General features: G+C 46.6%; 1 protein-coding gene across 1 annotated transcript in view; it reads right to left on the bottom strand.

Moving 5' to 3' along the window:
• Window positions 1-314: 314 nt before the first annotated feature.
• Ruvbl1 (RuvB like AAA ATPase 1) overlaps window positions 315-20,713 on the bottom strand; it is a 37,010-nt gene continuing 16,611 nt past the window's right edge. The window contains exons 4-11 of the mRNA XM_008828557.3: window positions 19,375-19,526; window positions 16,199-16,288; window positions 15,294-15,443; window positions 14,116-14,179; window positions 12,696-12,894; window positions 4,787-4,889; window positions 1,394-1,485; window positions 315-685 (exon numbers count right to left, since the gene is read on the bottom strand). Coding sequence (XP_008826779.1) covers window positions 526-685; window positions 1,394-1,485; window positions 4,787-4,889; window positions 12,696-12,894; window positions 14,116-14,179; window positions 15,294-15,443; window positions 16,199-16,288; window positions 19,375-19,526 — 1,010 coding nt within the window. The 3' untranslated portion in view covers window positions 315-525. The remainder of the gene's footprint in view (window positions 686-1,393; window positions 1,486-4,786; window positions 4,890-12,695; window positions 12,895-14,115; window positions 14,180-15,293; window positions 15,444-16,198; window positions 16,289-19,374; window positions 19,527-20,713) is intronic.

The following is a 20,713-nucleotide window of genomic DNA, read 5'->3' as shown; positions in this document are numbered from 1 at the left end:
ATGCATGGATGTGTGTATGTTTTGTGGTATGGGGGACAGAAACCAGAACCTCAAACACTTATTTTTTAAAGTTTAAAAAGGGGTTGGAAAGATGGTTCAGCAGTTAAGAGCACTTGCAGTTTCCAGAGGACTGGAGTTTAGTTCCCAGCACCCACGATGGGCAGCTTGCCTCTACCTCCCACTCCAGAGGATTCAACACCCTCTTCTGGCCTCTGAGGGAACCTGCACACATACGTGTATGTATGTGTACACTCACACACTCACACACATACACACAATATATATATATATAATCTTTAAAAAGTTTAAGAGAGTTATCATCAAAATAACCTATCCAGTTTTATTAGAAAACATGCCAAGTGGGGGAAGGGTTCCTTTGAGGAACCACAGGGGATTTGATAATTTACAAAGAAATGCTTTCCACAAAGAGCCAACAACACTGCACATCAAACCTAAGAGATGAGTCCCTGCCCATGGTGTAGGGTCTGTCGGGTCTGTCCTCTGGGTATACCTTGGCACCTCCTGTTACTTCATGTACTTGTCCTGCTGGTCAGCCAGGATCTTGGCTGAGGACTTGGCATCATAGAAGAGCTCGCTGATCTCCTCCACATGCTCCTTCTCAATGCTGTCCTTCCCATTAATCTTTGCCAGCAAGTTGGCCGGAGTCAGCAGCTGCACAGAATACCTACAGTGGATGGCACAGCAGAGTGAAAATGGGGCCACTGAAGGGAGCCCCCAAGTCAGCAGGCTATAGCACAGCCTGGCTATACAGTGAGCTCTGGGTGATGACAGCAGAAAACGAGTTGCCGCTACCCAGAAGAGCACTATAGCAACTAGAGTGGGGCCAGAGGCCACCAGGGGCAGGTGAGATGCTACTTAAATGCAAACTTAGATGTACAGTGGCTCCAGGAAGACATGGCCAAGTCAGATAGGGACATTTAATAAGCAGGAAAATCAACATAGCAACTGAAAGTACAACTGCTCATCCAAGGCATGAAACTTAAGTCATTAAAAGCTCTATTCTATCCAAACAAAACAAATAAGAATTCTGCCTTCAACCTCAAAAAAAAGCAACTGACTAAAGGGGCACAGGGAGGGTTCAGGATATATGAAGAACTGATTGTACAAGGAGTCAGATTTCACCAACGATTCTCCCAGGCCACTGGGAGCCATGGTAGAACAGCCTGGAAAGCATTAGGCTCCTGCCACCTGCCACTTGGAGCAGGCCCACAGGGGACAAGGGTGGGGAATGGGTGAAGGAAGGGTTTGCGCTCATTACAGGGCTTCCCATGACTAGGTCCTAGAACCATCTCTAGATTCTTGGCACTCTGAACTCAGTGCCTGGAGAAGGCTCACACCAGAGCAGAGCTCCAGTAGCCACATCCCAGCTCACCGTAGCGTGGTCTTGGTGCCGATCTCCCCCAGGTGGTTCAGTGCCTCCTCACTGATGTTGATGCCCTCCGTCTGAGCTCTGATTTTAATGATCTTTGGGGAGAAAAACACCATGGTCAGGTGTCCCAACAATATTTAGCATCTCATCCTGCTGGGCAGGTAGGCAGGTAGGCAGGAAGCTGCTGTCCTCCGGCACTGCTGGCCTACACTTCTGGAGGCATGTACCCCTCTAGTCAACCTAAACAGTGCTATGGTCAGGGACTGGGATCATCTGATTCCAGGGTACCCCATGCCCATGGCAGCTCACATCTGCCTTGGTCCTCCCCTCTGCTGTTACAGGGAACCCAGCCCACTCCCAGCCCTGCCTGAAACCCTTCAAGGCTCAAGCCTCCCTTGGCAGCTTGGGCACCACCACCTATGAGCATTCAGGCAAGAGAAGACATTTTTTATTTGCTTGATAAATACAATGGTTAAATAAATCAAAAAAGTTAGTTTTAAAGATTTACCAGCCCTCTTAACATCACTGGGATATCTAATCTATCAAGAGGCTGACGCTTGTTGCACTGAGCATCCTTGTGAGGCTAGAGGGGCAGCCGGCAGGCGGTGAGATGCTGCAGCAGTGGCACAGGGTCCCGCTGGCGCAGCAGCACTGAGTGATAAGGGCCAGTGGGATAATGATGTTGTGTGTTGCAGGGCTGAGATAACTCGAGGACTTCGAGCCTCATATAATACAGGAATTTTTCACTCTGGCAGCTTCGTAAACAAGATATCAAGAAGACCTTGTTTAAATTAAAGCCGTAAAAACGGCCAGAGTAGAGGCACAGGGCTGGAAGACACCAAATCCCAGCACTAGCCTCCTGAAAGGGAAAAGGAGAACAGAAGCCTGAGGCAGCTGTCTTCCAGCCCCATAGGCCTCTGCCAGGGGAGGCCAGCATGTTTCAGCTGCCCATGGACAGGAACTGTCCTACCATGAGCAATGTGGGGTTGAGGCCAACAGGTCAACATGTGTACCTGAAAGGCAGCCACTCCACAGGCAACCACTGCCAGTGCTGCCTTCATCCAGACAGGCTGCAAGCATCAGGTTGTAGGAAACACCTTGACGGGTCCAGGCACGTCCCAAACACTAGAGGCCACAAACCTATCAGCTATAGGGGTCAGGGGTATGAGCGCTACTGAGAGTCTGCTTATGCACAGGCTCAGCCAAGGGTTCAAAAGCAGAGGGGCAGCAGAAAGCAAGGTGTGAACAGCCCTGTTCCCCGCTTCCTCAGACAGCTGCATGACTAAAAAGCTGTGACTTGACAGCTGGATATGAAAGACCTTATGCCCACAGGAAAAATGGCCCCTCGGGAATCTTCTGGAACTACAAGAAGAATGAGGGTGACTAGTCAGTAGCAGAGCATGCTCTCAGCACGCATAAGGTCCTGGGTTCCATACCCAGAAACTCCAAAAATGAAAAAGTCCAGCGAGATGCAAATATTGAAAGCCAGACTTGGCCAAGAAGAGTGTACAGCCTGTACTACCCCTCAGCTGTGCTGGATCTGTGGCTTGGCTTCTTTCTGGAATGGTAGGGACATTTGCTCACACTGTCTCTAGAACTGGCCCAAACAATCATGGGAAAGCCCATCTGGACTTCTTGGAAATAGGCAGTTCATGAGTGAGCTCTTTGGTCACTTAATAACCTTCAGGGATAGTTTCTGAGAAGTCAGCACTGATGGCGCAGGGCTTGACTTATGATGAGTTGATCTGTATAAAACCTACCCCCAACTCCAGCAAAAGGTGATCCTTAGAGCCACCAAGGACAAAGTGAGACCCACACGGACAGACTGCCTGGGAAGAGGTCCTCATGGCTGGGCCAGGGGAAGTGGCCTGAGCTCTCATCAGTCACTGCATGGGCATGCTGGGGGAGGGGAGACTGAGCACCCATAGGAGCTTGGCTTGGGGCACTGGAGAGGATCCTAGCTTATCAATTGGTCTCTTTGTTCTCTAAGCTTCCAACTCTAACACAAAGCTGTTGAGGACCCTGGGGGTAGACCACAAAGCTGATAGAACAGCAACAGTGGCAGAGTAATGTTCACCCTGTTATGAGGTCACTTGTTACCCTCACTGTCTCACACAATTCCTGTGATAATCTTGCAAAGCAGGGAGAGGGTTTTCCTCATCACTCTCATGAAATCTGAATGACAATGCCACAGAGAGGGCTGAGGCTCAGAAAGGGGTGCCTGCTGCTCAAGTCACTCAGCAAGCAAAAGGAACACACAGACTGTGTGCATCACTGGCCTGACTGCACCTGTGCCGGCTGCCTTTCTTGGCATGACACAAGGATCTTGATCTCTACAGCAGGTGCTTCTTGGTCAGTGTTTGGTTTTGCCTCTGCTTCTCATCTGTGACTCCTTTGGCATAAGCCTGAGAGGAGATGGAACCTTCAGGACATAGGGCCTAGGGGGAGGAAATCAGGCCACTGGGGATGTACCCTTGAAGAAGGTATGGGAACCCCAAGCACTTCCTGTTTTTCTTTGCTTCCAGGCCACCATGAGGTAAGCAGCCTCATCTGCTACATCTTCCCATTATGGTACACTCGCTATACAGCCACAGGTTCAAAACAACAGGGCCAAAAGACTATGGACTGAAACCATAATCCTCAATTTTAATTAATTATGTAAGGTATTTTGTCACAGAAACTGCAAGACACTAAAGCAAGGGCCTTGGAGATCACTTCCTAAACTAGGGAAATGAGTGATACCATGAACCGTAACTGGTCATGGAGATGACACACTCAACTAGTATCACCATGACACTCCTGAACACTGTCAATGAGAATGGCAAGCTGCACAGGCCATAGATGAACAGTTTGCAGAGCACACAGGAGAGGCCCAGCAGCTTCCATTTAAAAGCCAGAGGACAGCCATACCCATCAGAGTACTCCAGCCACCGGGCCTATCCTAGCCTCCAGACAGCATTATAAGGTTGAGATGACTGTCTAGGCTAATTCAGTGTCTTTGGCTTTCTATTTCTTTCTTCCCTTTTGAGAGGGAGCCTTGCTATACAGTCTAGTCTGACCTCAAACTTGTGATCCTCCTGCCTCAGCCTGAGTGCTAGGATTACGGGCATGGTATACTATATCAGGCAACTACATAATATTTCCTTGTCCTTTTCTTTGGGCTGGTGGCATCCAGTGGCTGTCAAATACATGTTTTCTCTCCCTGAGCTCATTCAGAGAAGGGCAGATCTTCAAGGAACAGAGTTCTGATCCTTCTGAGAAGGATCAGTCAGCACAATCCATCTTTCAGTCTCAGGCCACAGACTTATCTAGGATGGCAAGCAAAACCCAGGCCCAGGCCAGCCACACAAGTCAGAGGTGGGGAGAAAGTAGGAGAGGGAGGAATGGGAGGCCTACCTGCTTCATTTCCTGTGGAGTATACAGCATGGTCCTGATGATCATCACCCGGTCCAGCAGGTCAAGGGGGATCCCATGTGGAGAGGTGACATCCTCAGTGCCCCTGCAAGGGTCAAAATTACTCCCATCACCCAATTTACACAGACAAGATCCTGGACATCAAACACATGAGTGGAAGCGGTCACAGCACAGAGCAGCTAGCGAGCACCCCTGGAGTATCAAGGCCAGGTGACTCATGGGAGTATCTTCATAATCCCAGTAATGGGAAGTTTAGGAAGGGGATACACCAAAAACAAAGCAAAACCAATACGTGCCAAGCTTTCAAATGCACATCTTCACAATTATATCTAGCACGCAAGATTTTATTTTTTTGTCTATGTTGCTTCAGTCTTAATAATCATATTTAACACCTACCTGATGGTGCACATCCATGAATTAGTTCCTCTGTACTGTCACAGTGCTCAACACAACCCTGAGTGAAGGATGACTTCCACAGAGGTATACAAGTGACCCAGTCTCAACACCACAGCCTGCACCAAACCTTTTCATTCCTAAATACTTGCTGCTTCCATGGTTCAGAAAAAGAAAAAAAGGTAACACCTCGATTCAGTTACATTTCCTTGGTTACTAATGAGACATTTGATGTTTTCCTTTATATTTACTATTTAATTTCTTTCTAAGATCTGTCCAAACACATCCTTTGCATGTTTTTCTCTTGGACTCACAGCCAAGCCCTAGCAAACAGCCAGGAGAGGAAGGCTGTCCACCTGCCAGGTCTGTGCCAGCTTCCTGAAGGGACACACACTGGGAAGACACTGGTGGCCCACAGGACAGACCAGGAAAAGCAATACTGGTTTAAAAAAAAAAAAGGATCCAACACCCTCTTCTGACCTTCTCGAGCACAGCATGTACATGGTACACTTAAATACATGCAGAAAAAGAAAAAAACTCTCATACACACAAGATTAAGAAAATTAATGATTAAAATGGGTCCAAAGAGATGGCTCTTGCTGCTCTTTCAGAGAACCCAAGTTCAGTTTTCAGCATTCATGTCAGGGCTCATAACTGCCTGTAACTCCAGCTCCAGGAGTTCTAAAACCTCTGGTCTCTGAGGGTACCTGCACTCATGTACATATATCCACCCACATACATATACATAATTAAAAATAAAATGTCTTTTAAAAATGGTTAAAACAGTGAATTTGAGGGCTGGGAATATAACTCAATTGGTAGAGTGCTTGCCTCACAGTTATAAAGCCCTGGGTTTGATCCCTAGCACTGTCTAAACTGGGTGTGGTGGTACACATGTGTGAGCCTAGGATTACAGAGGTGGAGGCAGGATTAGGAACTCAAGGTCATCATCAGCTATGGGAGCTGAAGGCTAGCCTGGGCTACATGACGTCCTTTTTCAAAATAAAGTTAAATTTTATACTGTATATATTGTATATTTACCAGAATAAAAGCAGTTTTAAAAAGAACAGGGTATATGCCCAGATGGTGGTACATGCCTTTAGTCCCAGCACTTGGGAGACAGAGGCAGGCGAATCTGTGAGTTTGAGGCCAGCCTGGTCTACATAGCAAGTTCCAAGCCAGCTAGGGCTACAGGGAGACTGTCTCAAAAAAGACAAAAAAAAAAAGAATAGGGTACATCAATAATCACCATAAATAATATAAGATCTTATGAAATAACTGTAGAGAAAACATCTTTTTCATGCAATATTTTTTTAAAACAATGTTTAAATTTTTTGTTGCTGAATTTCATTTCAGCTTTTTTAAAAGTTTATTTGGGAGTTCTTTGAGAATTCTGAGGACATCTTAAGATCTCAATCCTGTCATGTTAAAATATCCCAAGAACAAAAATATTCAAAATTCCACAGTCTTACTAGCTCCCTAATCAGACTTCAAAAGAGCAGACTTTATGGGAACACATTAAGAAACTTTCCTACAGTTTTGAATTCATAAACCTAAAGTTTAAACCAAAAGTCTATATAAAAGCTACTAAGGACTGCTAAGCACTTTAGAGTTGCATCTCAAGCACAAAGTTTCTTCTAAAATACATTTGTGGGAAATGGTTTGTGGAATTCCACCTAAGACAAGAAAAGAGCAGGAGTGCTGCTCAGTGGGTGGCTTCAGGGTCCTGTCTAGCGGCAGGGCCAGTGCCCACCAGTGCATGAACTAAGAATGGAGCAGAGCCATAAGAGCTACATCTTATTACAAAATTTTTAATAGGTTTTGATTAAAACTGCTCTTCCAGTAGATAGTTTGGGGTTTTGAGACCACAAGCCCAATGTGCCTTGAAATCAGGTCCAGTACCTCTGCAGGCATAAGACAATTGGGCTTCTAGAAACTTATCTACAGGTACACTTAAGACTTGTGCAAACAGGCTTTTCATTTGCAAACTCTCCACCCCTTGCAACTCTGGACTCTCCTACCAGGACACCACTGACTTATGAACCAGATATTTTCTCCCTTTTTAAAAATTTTTATTTTATGTGTATGAATGCACTGCCTGCATGCACGTAAGTGCACCTGTGTTGTGCAATGCCCCTAAAGGTTAGAAGAGGGTATTAAATTCCTCTGGAACTGGAGATGGTTGTTAGCCACCATACGGGTGCTAGGAATCAAACCCAGGTCTTTTGCAGGAGTAGCTAGTGCTACTGCTGAGTCATCTCTCCAGCCCCTAAACCAAACATTTTCTGTCAGGGGCTGTCCTGTGCACTGTGGGATGTTCAATGGCATCCCAGCCTCCACCCAGGAGATATCCACAGCATTGAGTTGTGCCAAGGAAAAATGTCACTAGATACTGCTGAGTATCCACAGGGGGCACCATGATCCCAGACTGACAATCAGTGCCTAACTGCTACTCTGCAATCCAGAACTAAAGGGACACAGGCACCACAAAGCTTTTCTACTGAGAAAAAGTATGGTAAACACCTGACAATTCAAAGGGCAATTCCCCTACAGCCACTCAGTAGACACAGTTAGAGGACAGCCATTTGATGTGGCTCCCAAGGCAACTCAATGAAAAAGAATGGTCATTTCAACAAATGGTTCTATGACAATAGAATATTTTTGTCAATGAATGAAGTTGAGCCTACCCCTTTTCTTAAGACTGTGCACAAAAATTAGCCCCAAATGATTCATAATTCAAGAGTTAAGCTGTAAATTCTAAGGAGAAAAAAAAGGCATAAGTAAACCTGTAACCTTAGGTCTGATGGTGCTTCTTATGTGAGCTGTGACCTTGGGTCAGATGGTGCTTCTTATGAGAGAGCAACAGCACAAAAAGCAGGTGAACCGGCTTCAAGATAAACTGGAATTTGTTGGGGGGAAGGGTGGTGCTAGAAATGGAAACCAAGGCCTTGCACATGCAAGACGAGTACTCTATTATTAAGCTGCACCTGCAGCTCCCCAAATTGGAGTTCTCAAAATTTAAAACTTGCGTCAAAAGTGTTAAATAATTCCTACCCAAAGATTGGTAGAAAATATTCAGATAGATAAAATAAAGGTCTTGTATCCAGAGTACTGCTCAATAATAAAGACAACCTAAATGAAAACTGGGCACGAACCAAGTGTGGTACTGCACGCCTATAACCATAGAACTTAGAAGGTAGGAAGATCAGAAGTTCAAGGTCATTTTTGGTTACATAACAAGTTCAAGGTCAGTCAGAGATACATGAGACCTTGTCTCAAAAAACAAAAGCAAGGCCTGGCTCAGCAGTTAAGAGCACTCTTGCAGAGGGTTCGAATCCCAGCATCCACATGGTGGCTAACAACTGTCCATAACTCCAGTTCCAAGGGATCTGACACTCTAGTCTGTCCTCTGTGGACACTGCACAACATGGGTACACTTACATAAATGCAGGCAACACATTCATACACATAAAATAAAAATAGGCCAGGTGTGGTGGCACATGCCTTTAATCCTAGCACTTGGGAGGCAGAGGAAGGCAAATCTATGTGAGGTCAGGGCCAGCCTGGTCTACATAGCGAGTTGCAGGTCAGCTGGGGCTACAAGGAGACACTGTCTTGAAAAACAATTGGTGTTGGCCTAGATGCCCATCAACAGACGAAAGGACTATTAAAAGGCATAGGTATGGGATAGAATCTGCCTCAGAAATAAAGAGAAATGAAATTCTGCCATTTGCAGCAAAATTTATGAAGTTGAGGATTATTGTGTTAAGCAAGGTTCACTAGGCACAGAAAGTATTGTATGTTTTCTTTCATATACAGAAACATTAAGGTGGATCTCTGTGATGTCTAGGTGACCCTAGTCTATGTAGGGAGTTCTAGGCCAGTTGTGGATATAGGAACCTTCTCAAAAATAAATAAATAAATAAATAAATAAATAATATAAAAGTAAAAAACATTAAAACAAAAAAAATCGGGGGACAGAACATAATAAGCATAATAAGCATTTCTCCAAAGATGCATAAGTGACTAGAGAAACACAAGACGATGCTCAACCTCCCTACCCATCAGAAAAACACGTATCAAACCAGAACACACTGGCTTCCTCTAAAGGAAATAGGTACTGACAAGTGCTGGAAGAATTGGAACATGGAACTCTACCCATTGCTGATGGTCTTGAAAGGCTGAGCAGTTACCATCTGACCCAGCATCCCCACTCCTAGGGGCATACCCCAAAGAAGTCATAACCATATCCACTTAGAACAAGGCAGTAACTTATTGGGGGTAGGAACGTAGGAGAGCAGGGTGCTTTCTGGAGGTGAAAACAGTGTTCCAAGGTTGACTGTGGAATTCCGTGAATATACTTACTACCAACTACTACAAACTTCCATTGTGTGTTATTACACATCAATATAACTTTTTTAAAAGTCCCATTCTGAGCCGGGCATGGTAGTGCATGCCTTCAATCCCAGCACTCGGGAGGCAGAGGCAGGCAGATCTCTGTGAGTTCCAGGCCAGCCTGGTCTACATAGTGAGTTCCAGGCCAGCTGGAGCTGCAGGGAGACCTTGTCTCAAAAAGATCAAAAAAAAAAAAAAAAAAAAAAAACCCATTCTGGGCATCTGCCACAAATTACAATGAAGGGAGATAACACCAACCTAAGTCTTCAAGATGCACTGGTGCAACAAGGTAACTTACCTTCAAAAATTCCTACCAATCCTAATCCCAGGAAGCCATGGCTCCATGGAAAAAGGAACACCCACATTCAGAGGTCAGATTAGTGCTAGATGCTCTCGTCTAACAGCTAACACTGCTGAAACCAAAGGGAAGGGACTCCTCAGGGCAGCAAGAAGGTGAGCTCTGCCTCCACCTCCTCCAGCATCCAGAGATAGGCCCTTTCCCAGAAGCCCAAGGAACCAAGAGGCCTAGGGATGAAAACTGCTATATGGCTCCCATATGCCTTATGCACACTGACCATGACCCAAAGGACCTGGGGGCAGTTTGCCAGGGCCAGGAGAGTCTACAACAAAGCCATGTGACTTGCTGTGTTCCCATAGGTCCCTGAGACTGAACCATACACAGGACACACCAGGCAGAGAAACAGCCTGTGATCCAGCACTCCAGGCCTGGCATGGCCAGAGCCTACATTCACCATTTCTCATCTCCATAATTTACAAGAATGATGCTGATGTTCCCCTTTCCTGGTGATGGATGAGACCAGGATGACGTTCAAGGTCATGGGCTTCCATCCAATTGACATTTTCCTTGTGGGAACCAGGCTAGTGCTAGAATTCATGCCCCAGAAAATATAAGGCAGCAGGCTCACTTCTGAAGTTCAGCCTGCAAAGTCACTTGACACAGAGCTGCTAAGATGGCCAAGAAGGTAAAAGCAAGGCACCATCTGCAAAGCAGCATCGTGGTGGCTTTGTTTCCACAGCAATTATATGAGAGTCAAATGTCCTCTGATGCCAAATCCATGTGATGCCACGCCCATAGCTGTGTAGCTGCTGGCTATCCAGCAGCCACTGGTTAGCAGGTGGTTCAAGAGGATCATATGGATTTTATAGCAACCTTCTCTCTCAAACATGAGAACTTCTAGCTTGTGGCCTAGAGTTAGGAGATAACCTTACCTGCCTATAAGTAACAGGGTGTCCTGACATCGCTTGACATGGCCCACACAGAGGTGTCTAGAAAGCTTCTGACACAGAGAAAGTCATCAACAATGTCACCATCTACTCACACTGCTGGTATTCTGGAAACTGCCATCTTTGAGCATGCTACCCAAAGCTTACTGAGAGCCTGGGCTCTGGAATATATTCCAGACTTACAACTCTTCACCCAAACCCAAGCCTTGCTACAAGCCATGTGCATCCCTGGTACTCAGCTCAACAGTGAGAGCCCAGGCTCTGCCCAAGGACAGCAGCAGTGCAGTGTACTAGAGCAACCCCACTAACACTCAGTACCAAATCCGCTTTCTAGAGCTCGCACAGCTGGCCAGAACATCACTCTCATAGGCAGGCTGGGATCAAGGGCTCCTTCCTCCTGGGTAAGATCTGGCATCTGAGGCTGAGAGCTGCTAGCCTCTGAGGGCACTTGTTGGGCTGGGTTAGCCACTAAGGAGGACAGGAGTTTGTTAATGGAGCTCCCAGCAGGGGGCACCATGTATCCATGCAGAGCCCCTTCACACTAAGCTGCTAAGGAAGCTGGGCCTGGCCAAGGCAGGGCAAGGCCAGCAAAGTAAGTCTTGGATTAAGCAACAGGTGCCAGGTTTCCTGGGCACAAGGCCCACATGTATCTAGCCCCCAGATGCTGCTCAGGTGGCTCTGCTCCTCTCCAGAAGCTGGCCTAAATCTGGCACAGCAGCTTTCCCCAAGACTATAGGAAGTTCATCGTGATGGTGGTCTTATCCAGATGGCATCACAGGGCTCCAGAATGGCTGCATGATGCTGCCACATGAACTTGAACCATTCACATACATCCCAATTGCAAGTGGGGTGAGGGGAACAGCACAGGACAAGGTTGGCCTTTTGTTGTAATGTGGTAGTGGTCACAACACTGCTCTTTGGGAGCGTGCCCAGGACCAGCAGCCCTGGGTATGTACAATCTTAGTGGAGATAAAGCTTCTTCAGCAAGAGCCAGAGAGGACATTCTTATATGTGGTCCACTATCGTAGACAGACAAGCACCAGCAGTCTAGGCTTCCAACTCAGTGTGGCTCTAGCTGTCCTGAGTACTCATGGGCCACAGAATCGATCCTATTCCAGTTTCCAATGCCCTCTGCCAGGATTATGAATCCCATACAACTGCTACAGGCTTGATTAGAGGCCCTTCATGTCCCAACACCATAGAAAACAGGCCCAAGTGTCCCATACGACCACAGAAAACCTCTAGGACACTGTAACTTCAAGTACTCAGAACCCAACACTGGCCTGGCCTGGCCTGGCCTGAGAGAGAAGCTGGAACATCTTTTGTGGCTCAAAGTACTTAGGAGAAAAAGGAACCCGGGAAAGCCCTCCATCCCAGCTTCAGACCCACAATGGCAGGGACCCTATGAATGCCCACCATCCAGGGATCAACTGTGCCTCCCAAGGGGGCATGAGGGAGGAGGGCCAGCAAGTTATCAGGAAGGTCTTGGGAAAGACCTGAGACTTGTCTCGATGACAAGGGCAAGTTACAATACCATCCACTCACTTGAAAAAGTGAAGCTAGGAGGGCCCATCTTTAAGTAGCAGATATGAGTCAACCAACCCATGAGATGCCACCAAAAGTATCCCTGTGTGACCATCCCTTTTGCACACTCCAGTTCTATGATCCCAAAGACCACTAAGGAGACCTTCCTCATTGGGAGCAGGATGGGGCCTCTGGTGACACTGTTGAAGCACAGCTGGGAGACAACTTTGCTCTTGCCTCATCTGCTCAAGGGGCACCAGGTTAACTGAGCATAGGGAGGAAAGGTGCCCAGAAGGAAGGTGGAAAGCTTTGGGGTTAGCAGAAGGAGCTCTACCTGATGACACAGTTGCCTCGGTTGGATGCAAAGATGACGATGGGAGCAATGGAAGATTCCAGGGCTCGGTGAAGGTAGGTAAAGCACTCGATGTCCAGCATGTGGACCTCATCAACAAATAGTACTCCAGGAACCAGTTCCGCGACGCCCTGATCAATGTACTTGTTCACCACCTTGTTGATCTCCCCTCGCAGTTTGTCTAGATGTAGATGGCAGGGTCAGCAACCAGTAACAGCTTCCGCTCTGACTTCCATCCAAACCCACCCTTGCAGACTTTTTCCTCCCAGCTACAAGGCCCTAACAGAGCCTGGCCTTACTCTAGGCTTCAGTGACAGCATCTCAAACAGGAACAAACATACTCAAAGGCCACAAAATTGACAGCTTTCCCTGAGGTTGTTTGGTTAACTCTGAGACATAGTTGCACACAGGAAGATCATCACAGTCCCCACCCTGCCTTACTAAATCACTCTCCCAATCTGATGATCCAGCTCCTGATCTCAGAGACTAGCAGATCTGGGAGCCCAAAATGATAGTTTTCATATGCAAATTTTCCTGTTTAGTGCATAGTAACTGACCCTGTCTTATGGCCCTATATGACAATGCTTAGGTTAATTAATTTTCAATCAAAGCAGTCTCAATCCTCTCTGGTGGGAAACTGGTCTCCAGCTGCTAGATGACAAGGCTTTCCAGAAGCACATAACCCACCCCAGGTCACAGCCCAGTCCAAACCAACTCCTACATTGTCACCAGGAGAGGTTTGTCACAAAACAGAACTGGAAGCCCTGATATAGTTAGTTACTGCCTCTTCCACCAAATCTACTAGGCAGGGACTACCAGAGAATAACACGCAAGGCCAGGGCAAAAGACAGCAGCTGCAGCTGTGCACACATCTGTGATACCAGCACTGGAGAGGCTGAGGTAGGAGACACAGAGTAAGACCCCCATATCAAACACCACACAAAACCAACCCCAAACCAAAACCCAGATAGTGCTGCTCTTGGGCTTAGAAATAAATGTCTCAGGCTCCTCCCCTGGCTAAAACCTCCATTTTAAGGTGACAAAGTCATAGTCACTGGCTAAGAGGACACAGAAGGTAGGAAGAGACGTGGGTACAGAAGAATACACTGGAGCAGAGCACTGGGCAGGGACTAGGAAGCTGAGCAGGGTGGTGGAAAGTAGCACTACCACGGCAGTAGAACTTGCCCACTTCTCAACTTCTCTGAGTCCTAAAGCAACCAGAAACCGAGTACACAGAACCAGAGAGCAGAGCAGTGGCTGTCCAAACAAGACAGGGCAGGTTGAGTTCTGACCATGAAGCCATCCCCAGGCATACTTGGTTTAGAGGTCTGTCCAGAGCCAGAGTTTGACATCCAGGGCCCTGACCCCACTTGCAGACTCTGAAGCTGGTGAATGCTCTTACCTGTGATCTCTGTCTTTTTTGGTTTCATCAACTGGCCCATCATGGACAAGATATCTTGTCCCCCCTGCAGAAGAGAAGACTCATTGTCAGCCATGCTGTCTCAGAAGGCCACCAAAGCCTAATTCCAATGCCTCCTGTAGGTCTCCAGAGACTCCAATACACCTCCTCTAGAAAGCATGACAAGTTTCTAAATACAGAGGAACTTCCACAGGTTGTCTGGTTCCGTAAGAAGTTCTTTCCACTGGAAGCATAAGCCTGGAAGGCCGCCTCCTCTCCCCACACAGCTTTTAAAATTCTTTACTCCTAGATTAGCCACATAGAACCATGAACTTGCTCCTGGACACAAGCTCTTTTATGACTCAAAGTTTTGGCATAGTACATTCCATCTGCCAGGAATAGGAAGCCCCAGGACTCTGTGATGCTTAGGCCCCAACACAGTTCCTACCTTATTCCTGACCGGGTACTTGACCTAAGCAAAGGTTTCTAAAGAGGTCAGCTTGGAGACCAGATATCCTCTCCTAAGGGGCCTGCTGGTCCCAGACCAGTGTAGCAGTTTCTTGAACAAAGCCTCTAAGGACCCATTCTTAACTCCTGTGAAGAGGTGGCCTAGTGAGGATGAAGACAATGCAACTTGAAAACAGGAAACAGGTGGCCTCTGGCTCTGTCAATCATGTTTCTCAGAAATATCTTTATGGAACAACATCATTTCCTAGAGCTGTCAGTCCAAGTATAAGTATCCACACTCTGTCTAGAGAGCAGACTCAGTTCCAGCTCAAAGCTAAAGAAACCAGGGCCCTGCTAAGTGGAAGAAAGGACGAAGTTGTGCCAGGCTTTCTGAAACCCTGTGAGGGTTCACAGAGCACCCCTGCCCTCCCACCACTAATACTCAAAGCATGCAGACAAGAGCCACTGCTGGAGAGAAACCAGGGAGGAGGATGGCTAGCACAGGGCGGGAGGCTTGGCTGAAGAAGAAACAGCCCAGGAAATCATCTGTGACTGATGCACAAGAATGGGAACAAAGGATTCCAGCGTAGCTCATGTCCATGTTAATTGCTGAACATCATAGACAGAAAAGGAGCACCTGCCTTGGAAGTGGTGGCAAGACCTCACTGATTCTCCCCAGAACTTCCAGGCACACACAAGAGGAGAGTGTGCTGTTCACAGCAGTGTACCAGTACCTGAGGCCGTGCATTGGCCACATCCAGGTCATGCAAGGTCACATCCTGGATGATTTCCTTTTTCTTGTGCACATCCCCCTTTGGCAAGGGCACATACTCTTCGGCTTCAAGGTCAAACTCAGTAGCATAGGTGTCACACCTGCCCTGCCTCTGCAGAGAGAGAAGCATGAGTGTTAGGTGGGTTTTCACCACCAAGACCCCAAGTGGCAGAGTGAGTGCTCAGTGAGATAATGGGCTTGGTTCCCAACTGCAGCCTGACAATAACGGCCTCCCTGATGCGCCCGATCCCAATATGCCCACTACCCTGCTGCCAAGAGAAAGGAGCTATCAGCAGGTTGGAGACACCAGATACTTTCTCCAGAGTCCCCCAACACTCACAACTGCATGCAGCTCCTGATAAAGGGCAAATCCAGTAGATTAACTGGAGACAGAGGGAGCTGCTCAGACTCTTTTGTAGGTGGGTGATTTACTGCATGATATGAAGTATTATGCTCATCCATTAAACAGTGAGCAACACTGTACAGGATACTGGGGATCAGATAGGAAAAGAATGCCAACTAATGCTGCATTCCTTCCCACATGCATATATCTTGGGAAGAAAATACCACAGAGATAAAAGGAAGATTAAATACACTGCACATTTCAATTTGAAAATGACTAAAGTTGTTTTGGTTTCTTGCCCTATACTCCCCCTTCTAAACAGGTTTTTGTATTTCTCTAACAGACTGTCTGTTCTCATGAGAAGGTTAAAGAATGAAGATAAAGGAAAAGAAATTTTAGTATACATAGACAACACTGCCCTTCCAACGGCATTGTGCCAGATGCCAGGCCCTCCACCCATAGCACTCAGGTCTTCCCATGGCACACAAGTCAGGCATAATACTCTGTCCCAAGAAGGGTATTACCTTCACAGCCCCACTGTTGGCTTCAATATAAATCACATCTCCAGCCTCTACTCGCTCTTTCTGCAAACTTTCAAAAATACTAGGGTCCAGCTGAGGAAAAAACAAAACAAGGGTGATTTAGAGAGCTGCAGTGCAGAGTTTACTTCATTCTAACATGTTGCAAGATGCCTCTCCGTGGGAAATCAGGGACTGGCAACCTTCAGCAGTGTCCAACAGTGGGGAATGTGAAAGCAAGGGTTTGATGCCACACAGCTCATTAGGGCTAAGCGGTCCAGGAAGAGGAGAGTGGGCTTTCAGGACAGTCAAGGGGCACCAGGACATCACTGGCCTTCCTTGACTTCAGAGGCCAAAAAAAGAGCAGAGGGCTCTTAAAAGGATGGTTCTAGATGCCTTTATATGAGCCATGCTGTCCATGGGACCAAATGCTCTAACACCCATCTCCAGTTAACTGTCTTGTACCCCTTCCCTCCACTCATGCAGTTGTGGAACTTTCTACTACAGAAGAACTTGCCAGTACCTGCTTACCAAGCTGGTGTTCTGTAAGGCCTGTGCGTCTAGACAAGTATTCTGAGCCTGTTTTCTCACCTACAGAACAGCATGCGGGCACAATCATGAATGCATAAAATTCAAAAGATATAAGCCAGAACTCTCCCAGGCTTCTGCATCAAATCATGGGCAATGACATTCTAAGGATTTGGTTTTAGACACATATCTCTCTAGGCTAAACTTCAAACAGAACTATGTTATACAATGTGGTTGTGGTTGGAAAACTAGAGTACTATCCTAAACAAAATTAAAGAGTAAAACCCAGGGCTGGGTAGAAAAAGCTAGACATAGAAAAAAAAAAATGTTGTATGGTTCCATTTCTGTGAAATGTCTCAAAAGGCAGATCTAGAGACAGAAAGTGGTTTAGTGGCTGCCTAAGGCTAAGGGTGGGACTGGGAGGGACAAATGGTGGCATGAGGTTTCTTTTGGGGGTGATGAAAATGTTCTAAAATTAGATTGTGATGATGGCTGTATAACTGGGTAAATACATTAAAATGTCTTAAGCTACATACTTAAAAATGAATGAATTACATTTAAAATTAAACTTCAATGGAACTGCCAGAAAACAGCCACCTCAGGTGTAAAGACAGGGCTCTACCTTGATGGCTGGGTCGGGGAAGACAGCCACCTGGGCACTGGAGGACAATGAAGTACACAAGGCAGGCCTGGTGGGAGGGAGGGCAGGGGCTAGACAGGGAAGCACCTTGCTCAAACTCTAAATACCCCCCAAGTGTCAGGTCCATCTATCCAGTATCTTCTACGTGCTACAAGTATATAGAAGTAGGCACATTCAGGAAATTTTTACCTTCTCCCTTATTTTCTTCAAGGAAACTGAGCAAAGCAGCCTTAAGGACAGATCAGATTTAAGCTGCAGACCTTCTTACTTAAGATACACTGAAGAATATACCTTCTTATTTATTTTTTTGCCTCAAGTATTTTTATATGGGTTAATTTCCCAAATGAACTGACTGAGGGCGTAAATTACTGGAAAGGAACCACATCCTACTAAGAAATCTCATCAATAAAGAATGTAGGCATGGGAGGTAGGTCAACAGACATTTGCTGGGGCAGCTCCCAGTAGAGAACCTGTGAGGAAAAAGAAAGATGGGTCTGTAAAGTGACTTTTTGTGCTCTCCATAAAGTAGTGACCAAGAAACCTCACAGAACCAAAGAATGTGAAAAACTGGAGTGGAGTGGAGATGAGCAAGGATGGCATGGCTGATCTAGCAGTTTATAGAGAAGACTGAATCCCACAGTCTAAATGCCTTCCTGAAGTCACACAGCAAGTTACAGGGTAGACAGTGTAATGGTTGGGATCAGAACCAACCCTGCCATGCAATCTGGATGGGAAACTGCAGGATAACTGTCTGGCCTCTTTATGAGCTGCTGGCCATTTGCCTCTAAGTGAGGAAACCTGGTGTCTGCACACATACAAGCTGAAAATAGAGTAAGTCTTTACTGACTTACTCTATTGTAAGTCAAGCACATACCATCAATGAGGTGTAACAATGATGTTTACTAGTCATTGTACTAACGACAGTAAAGCCAAGCTCCATGACACAGACATGAATGGCCACCTCTCATTATGGATCTAAGTGCCATGCCCAGAACTAGAAGTTTCATCCTTAGGGCACTAGTTAGCATTTCCAGGTAATAGACAGGCAACTGCTCAGAGACCAAGTTATTTGCCAGTAACGTAAATAGCAGAGACAAGATTCCCTTTAAGACTCACACTCTAAAGTCTATGCTCTTCTTGCAAGCACCATGACTTGTGTCTTATAGGCTGATAGGACAATCAAAAAGGCATAAAACCCTGCTCGGTATACTGCAGGATTGCAGCTCCAACACATGGGATCAGGGAGCTACTGTTAGGAGCCTTTGGCCCACCAAGCTGTCTGCTCCACACCTCTTCAGATTTCACAAGGTGCTGCTTTCCACATGTACCAGAGGGCCAGAGCCTTGGATATTAACATATGAGATATGGGACGGCAGAAGCAGATTCTTCATTTACCCACTGTGCTGGACAGCTTTAGTGTCAACCTGACACACCTGGGTTGAGGGAGCCTTCACTGGACTGGCCTGTGGCCGTGTCCATGGGGCACCTTCTTGATTGTTGAGTGATGTGGGAGGGCCCAGCCCACTGTGGGTAGTGCCACCCCTGGGCAGGTGGGCCTGTGTTGCATAAGAAAGCAGGCTAAGCAGGGGCCAGGGGAGCAAGCCAGTAAGCAGCATTCCTCCATGGCCTGTGCTCCAGCTCCTGCCTCCAGGTTCCTCCCTGATGAACTGTGACCCTGGATATGTAAGCTAAATAAACCCTTTCCTCCCCAAGTTGGTATTAGTCAGAGTGTTTTGTCACAGCAATGGAGAAACAAACTAGGACACCCACTTAGCTCATATTTTAACATCTATGTGTAATTCTCTAGGAAAAAGTAACAGAAGTAGCACCTATAGTAACTAAGCCCTCAGGGGGCCAGGCTCTGCACTAGATCCTATTTTATCACCTAATATCCTCTCACTGAGCTATGTGGCATCCATAGCCACAGTGCATAGACCTAGCACCAAAACAAAGGTCACACCACTCCTTGGAGCCATACAACACTGGGAGGTATTAGAAGAGCTGTTTTACTCACCTTCAACTGTTTGGTTCCTTTGGCAGTCTTGAGCCCTATGATCACATGGCTGATGGTTTTGCCGTAGCCCCCCATGGGGTTCTCTGTCTCACAGGGAGTGAGCTCTGTTACCTCACCTTCGTAAACCTCCTTGGTTTCCTTTATCCGCAGCCCTGGAAGAAAAGGCAAATGAGCCAGAGTGAGCCCACTCACAGTCTCAAACTCTTATCTACAAACATCCATGACCAACCAACCTCAACAACATTAAGTTCAAGGACAGAAAAGCAATACAAACACAAATGCAAGCTGAAGGGGTCAGTGAGAAGTGAAGAGTGATTTGATTTCAACTTTTAAAGATTTTTCAAAAAATTATTTTTATTTTATGTGCATGAGTGTATTCCCTACATGTATCTAAGTGCACTCGTGTCATGCAGTCCCTGTGGCGGTCAGAAGAAGGTGTCAGATTCCCCTGGACCTGGAGTTACAGACAGTTGTTAACTGCCATGTGGGTGCTGGGAATTGAACCTGGGTCTGTATGAGCAGTCAGTGCTCTTAACCACTGAATCATCTCTCCAGTCATGCAGTGTCTGTGGAGGTCAGAAGAGGGCATCAGATCCCCTGGAACAGGAGTTACAGAGAGTTGTTAGCTGCCATGTGGGTGCTGGGAACTGAACTCAGGTCCTCTGCAAAAGTAGTCAGTGCTCTTTACTGCTGAGCCATCTCTCTAGAGTCTTTATTTTAATTAAGTATATACATATTGTATCTATGTGAGGATGTTTGCATCTGAATGGGTACAGGTGCTTGCTGAGGCCAGAAGAGGGAGTAGGACCTCCCTAAGCTGGTGTTATTGGCAGTTATGAGCTACCAGATGAAGGTACTGGGAACCAAACTTGTGAAGGTCCAAGAACAACTGTGGGAATAGGTTCTCTCTTTCCATCATGGGAGTTATGGGCACTGAAATTAGGTTGTCAAGCTTAATGGCAAATGCCTTTACCTAGAGAGCCCACAGCCATCTTACTGGCCTTGATCTCAATTTTTTTTTTTTTGGCCCGGGGTGGGGGTGTCTTTTTGAGACAGGGTCTCCCTGTAGCCCCAGCTGTCCTGGAACTCACTATGTAGACCAGGCTGGCTTTGAACTCACAGAGATGCCTCTGCCTCCCAAGTGCTAGGATTAATGGCGTGCGCCTCCACTCCCGGCATGATCTCAACTTTTTAAGAGGACTTTCTGGATTCAAATTCAGAACTATAGACACACAAACTACCATTCTCAACATTGCCCTTAAAGCTATACTCCCAAGGAGTGAAATCTGCTTTGAGCTGCTAACTACTATAAATCCAGGGCATCCTACTCCATCAGTCA

This window comes from Nannospalax galili, unplaced genomic scaffold (assembly GCF_000622305.1).
Source record: "Nannospalax galili isolate Female #2095 unplaced genomic scaffold, S.galili_v1.0 scaffold332, whole genome shotgun sequence".
Taxonomy (NCBI): Eukaryota; Metazoa; Chordata; class Mammalia; order Rodentia; family Spalacidae; genus Nannospalax; species Nannospalax galili.
The sequence above is the reverse complement of the archived record's forward strand: the minus strand, read 5'-3'. Positions and strand labels throughout refer to the sequence as shown.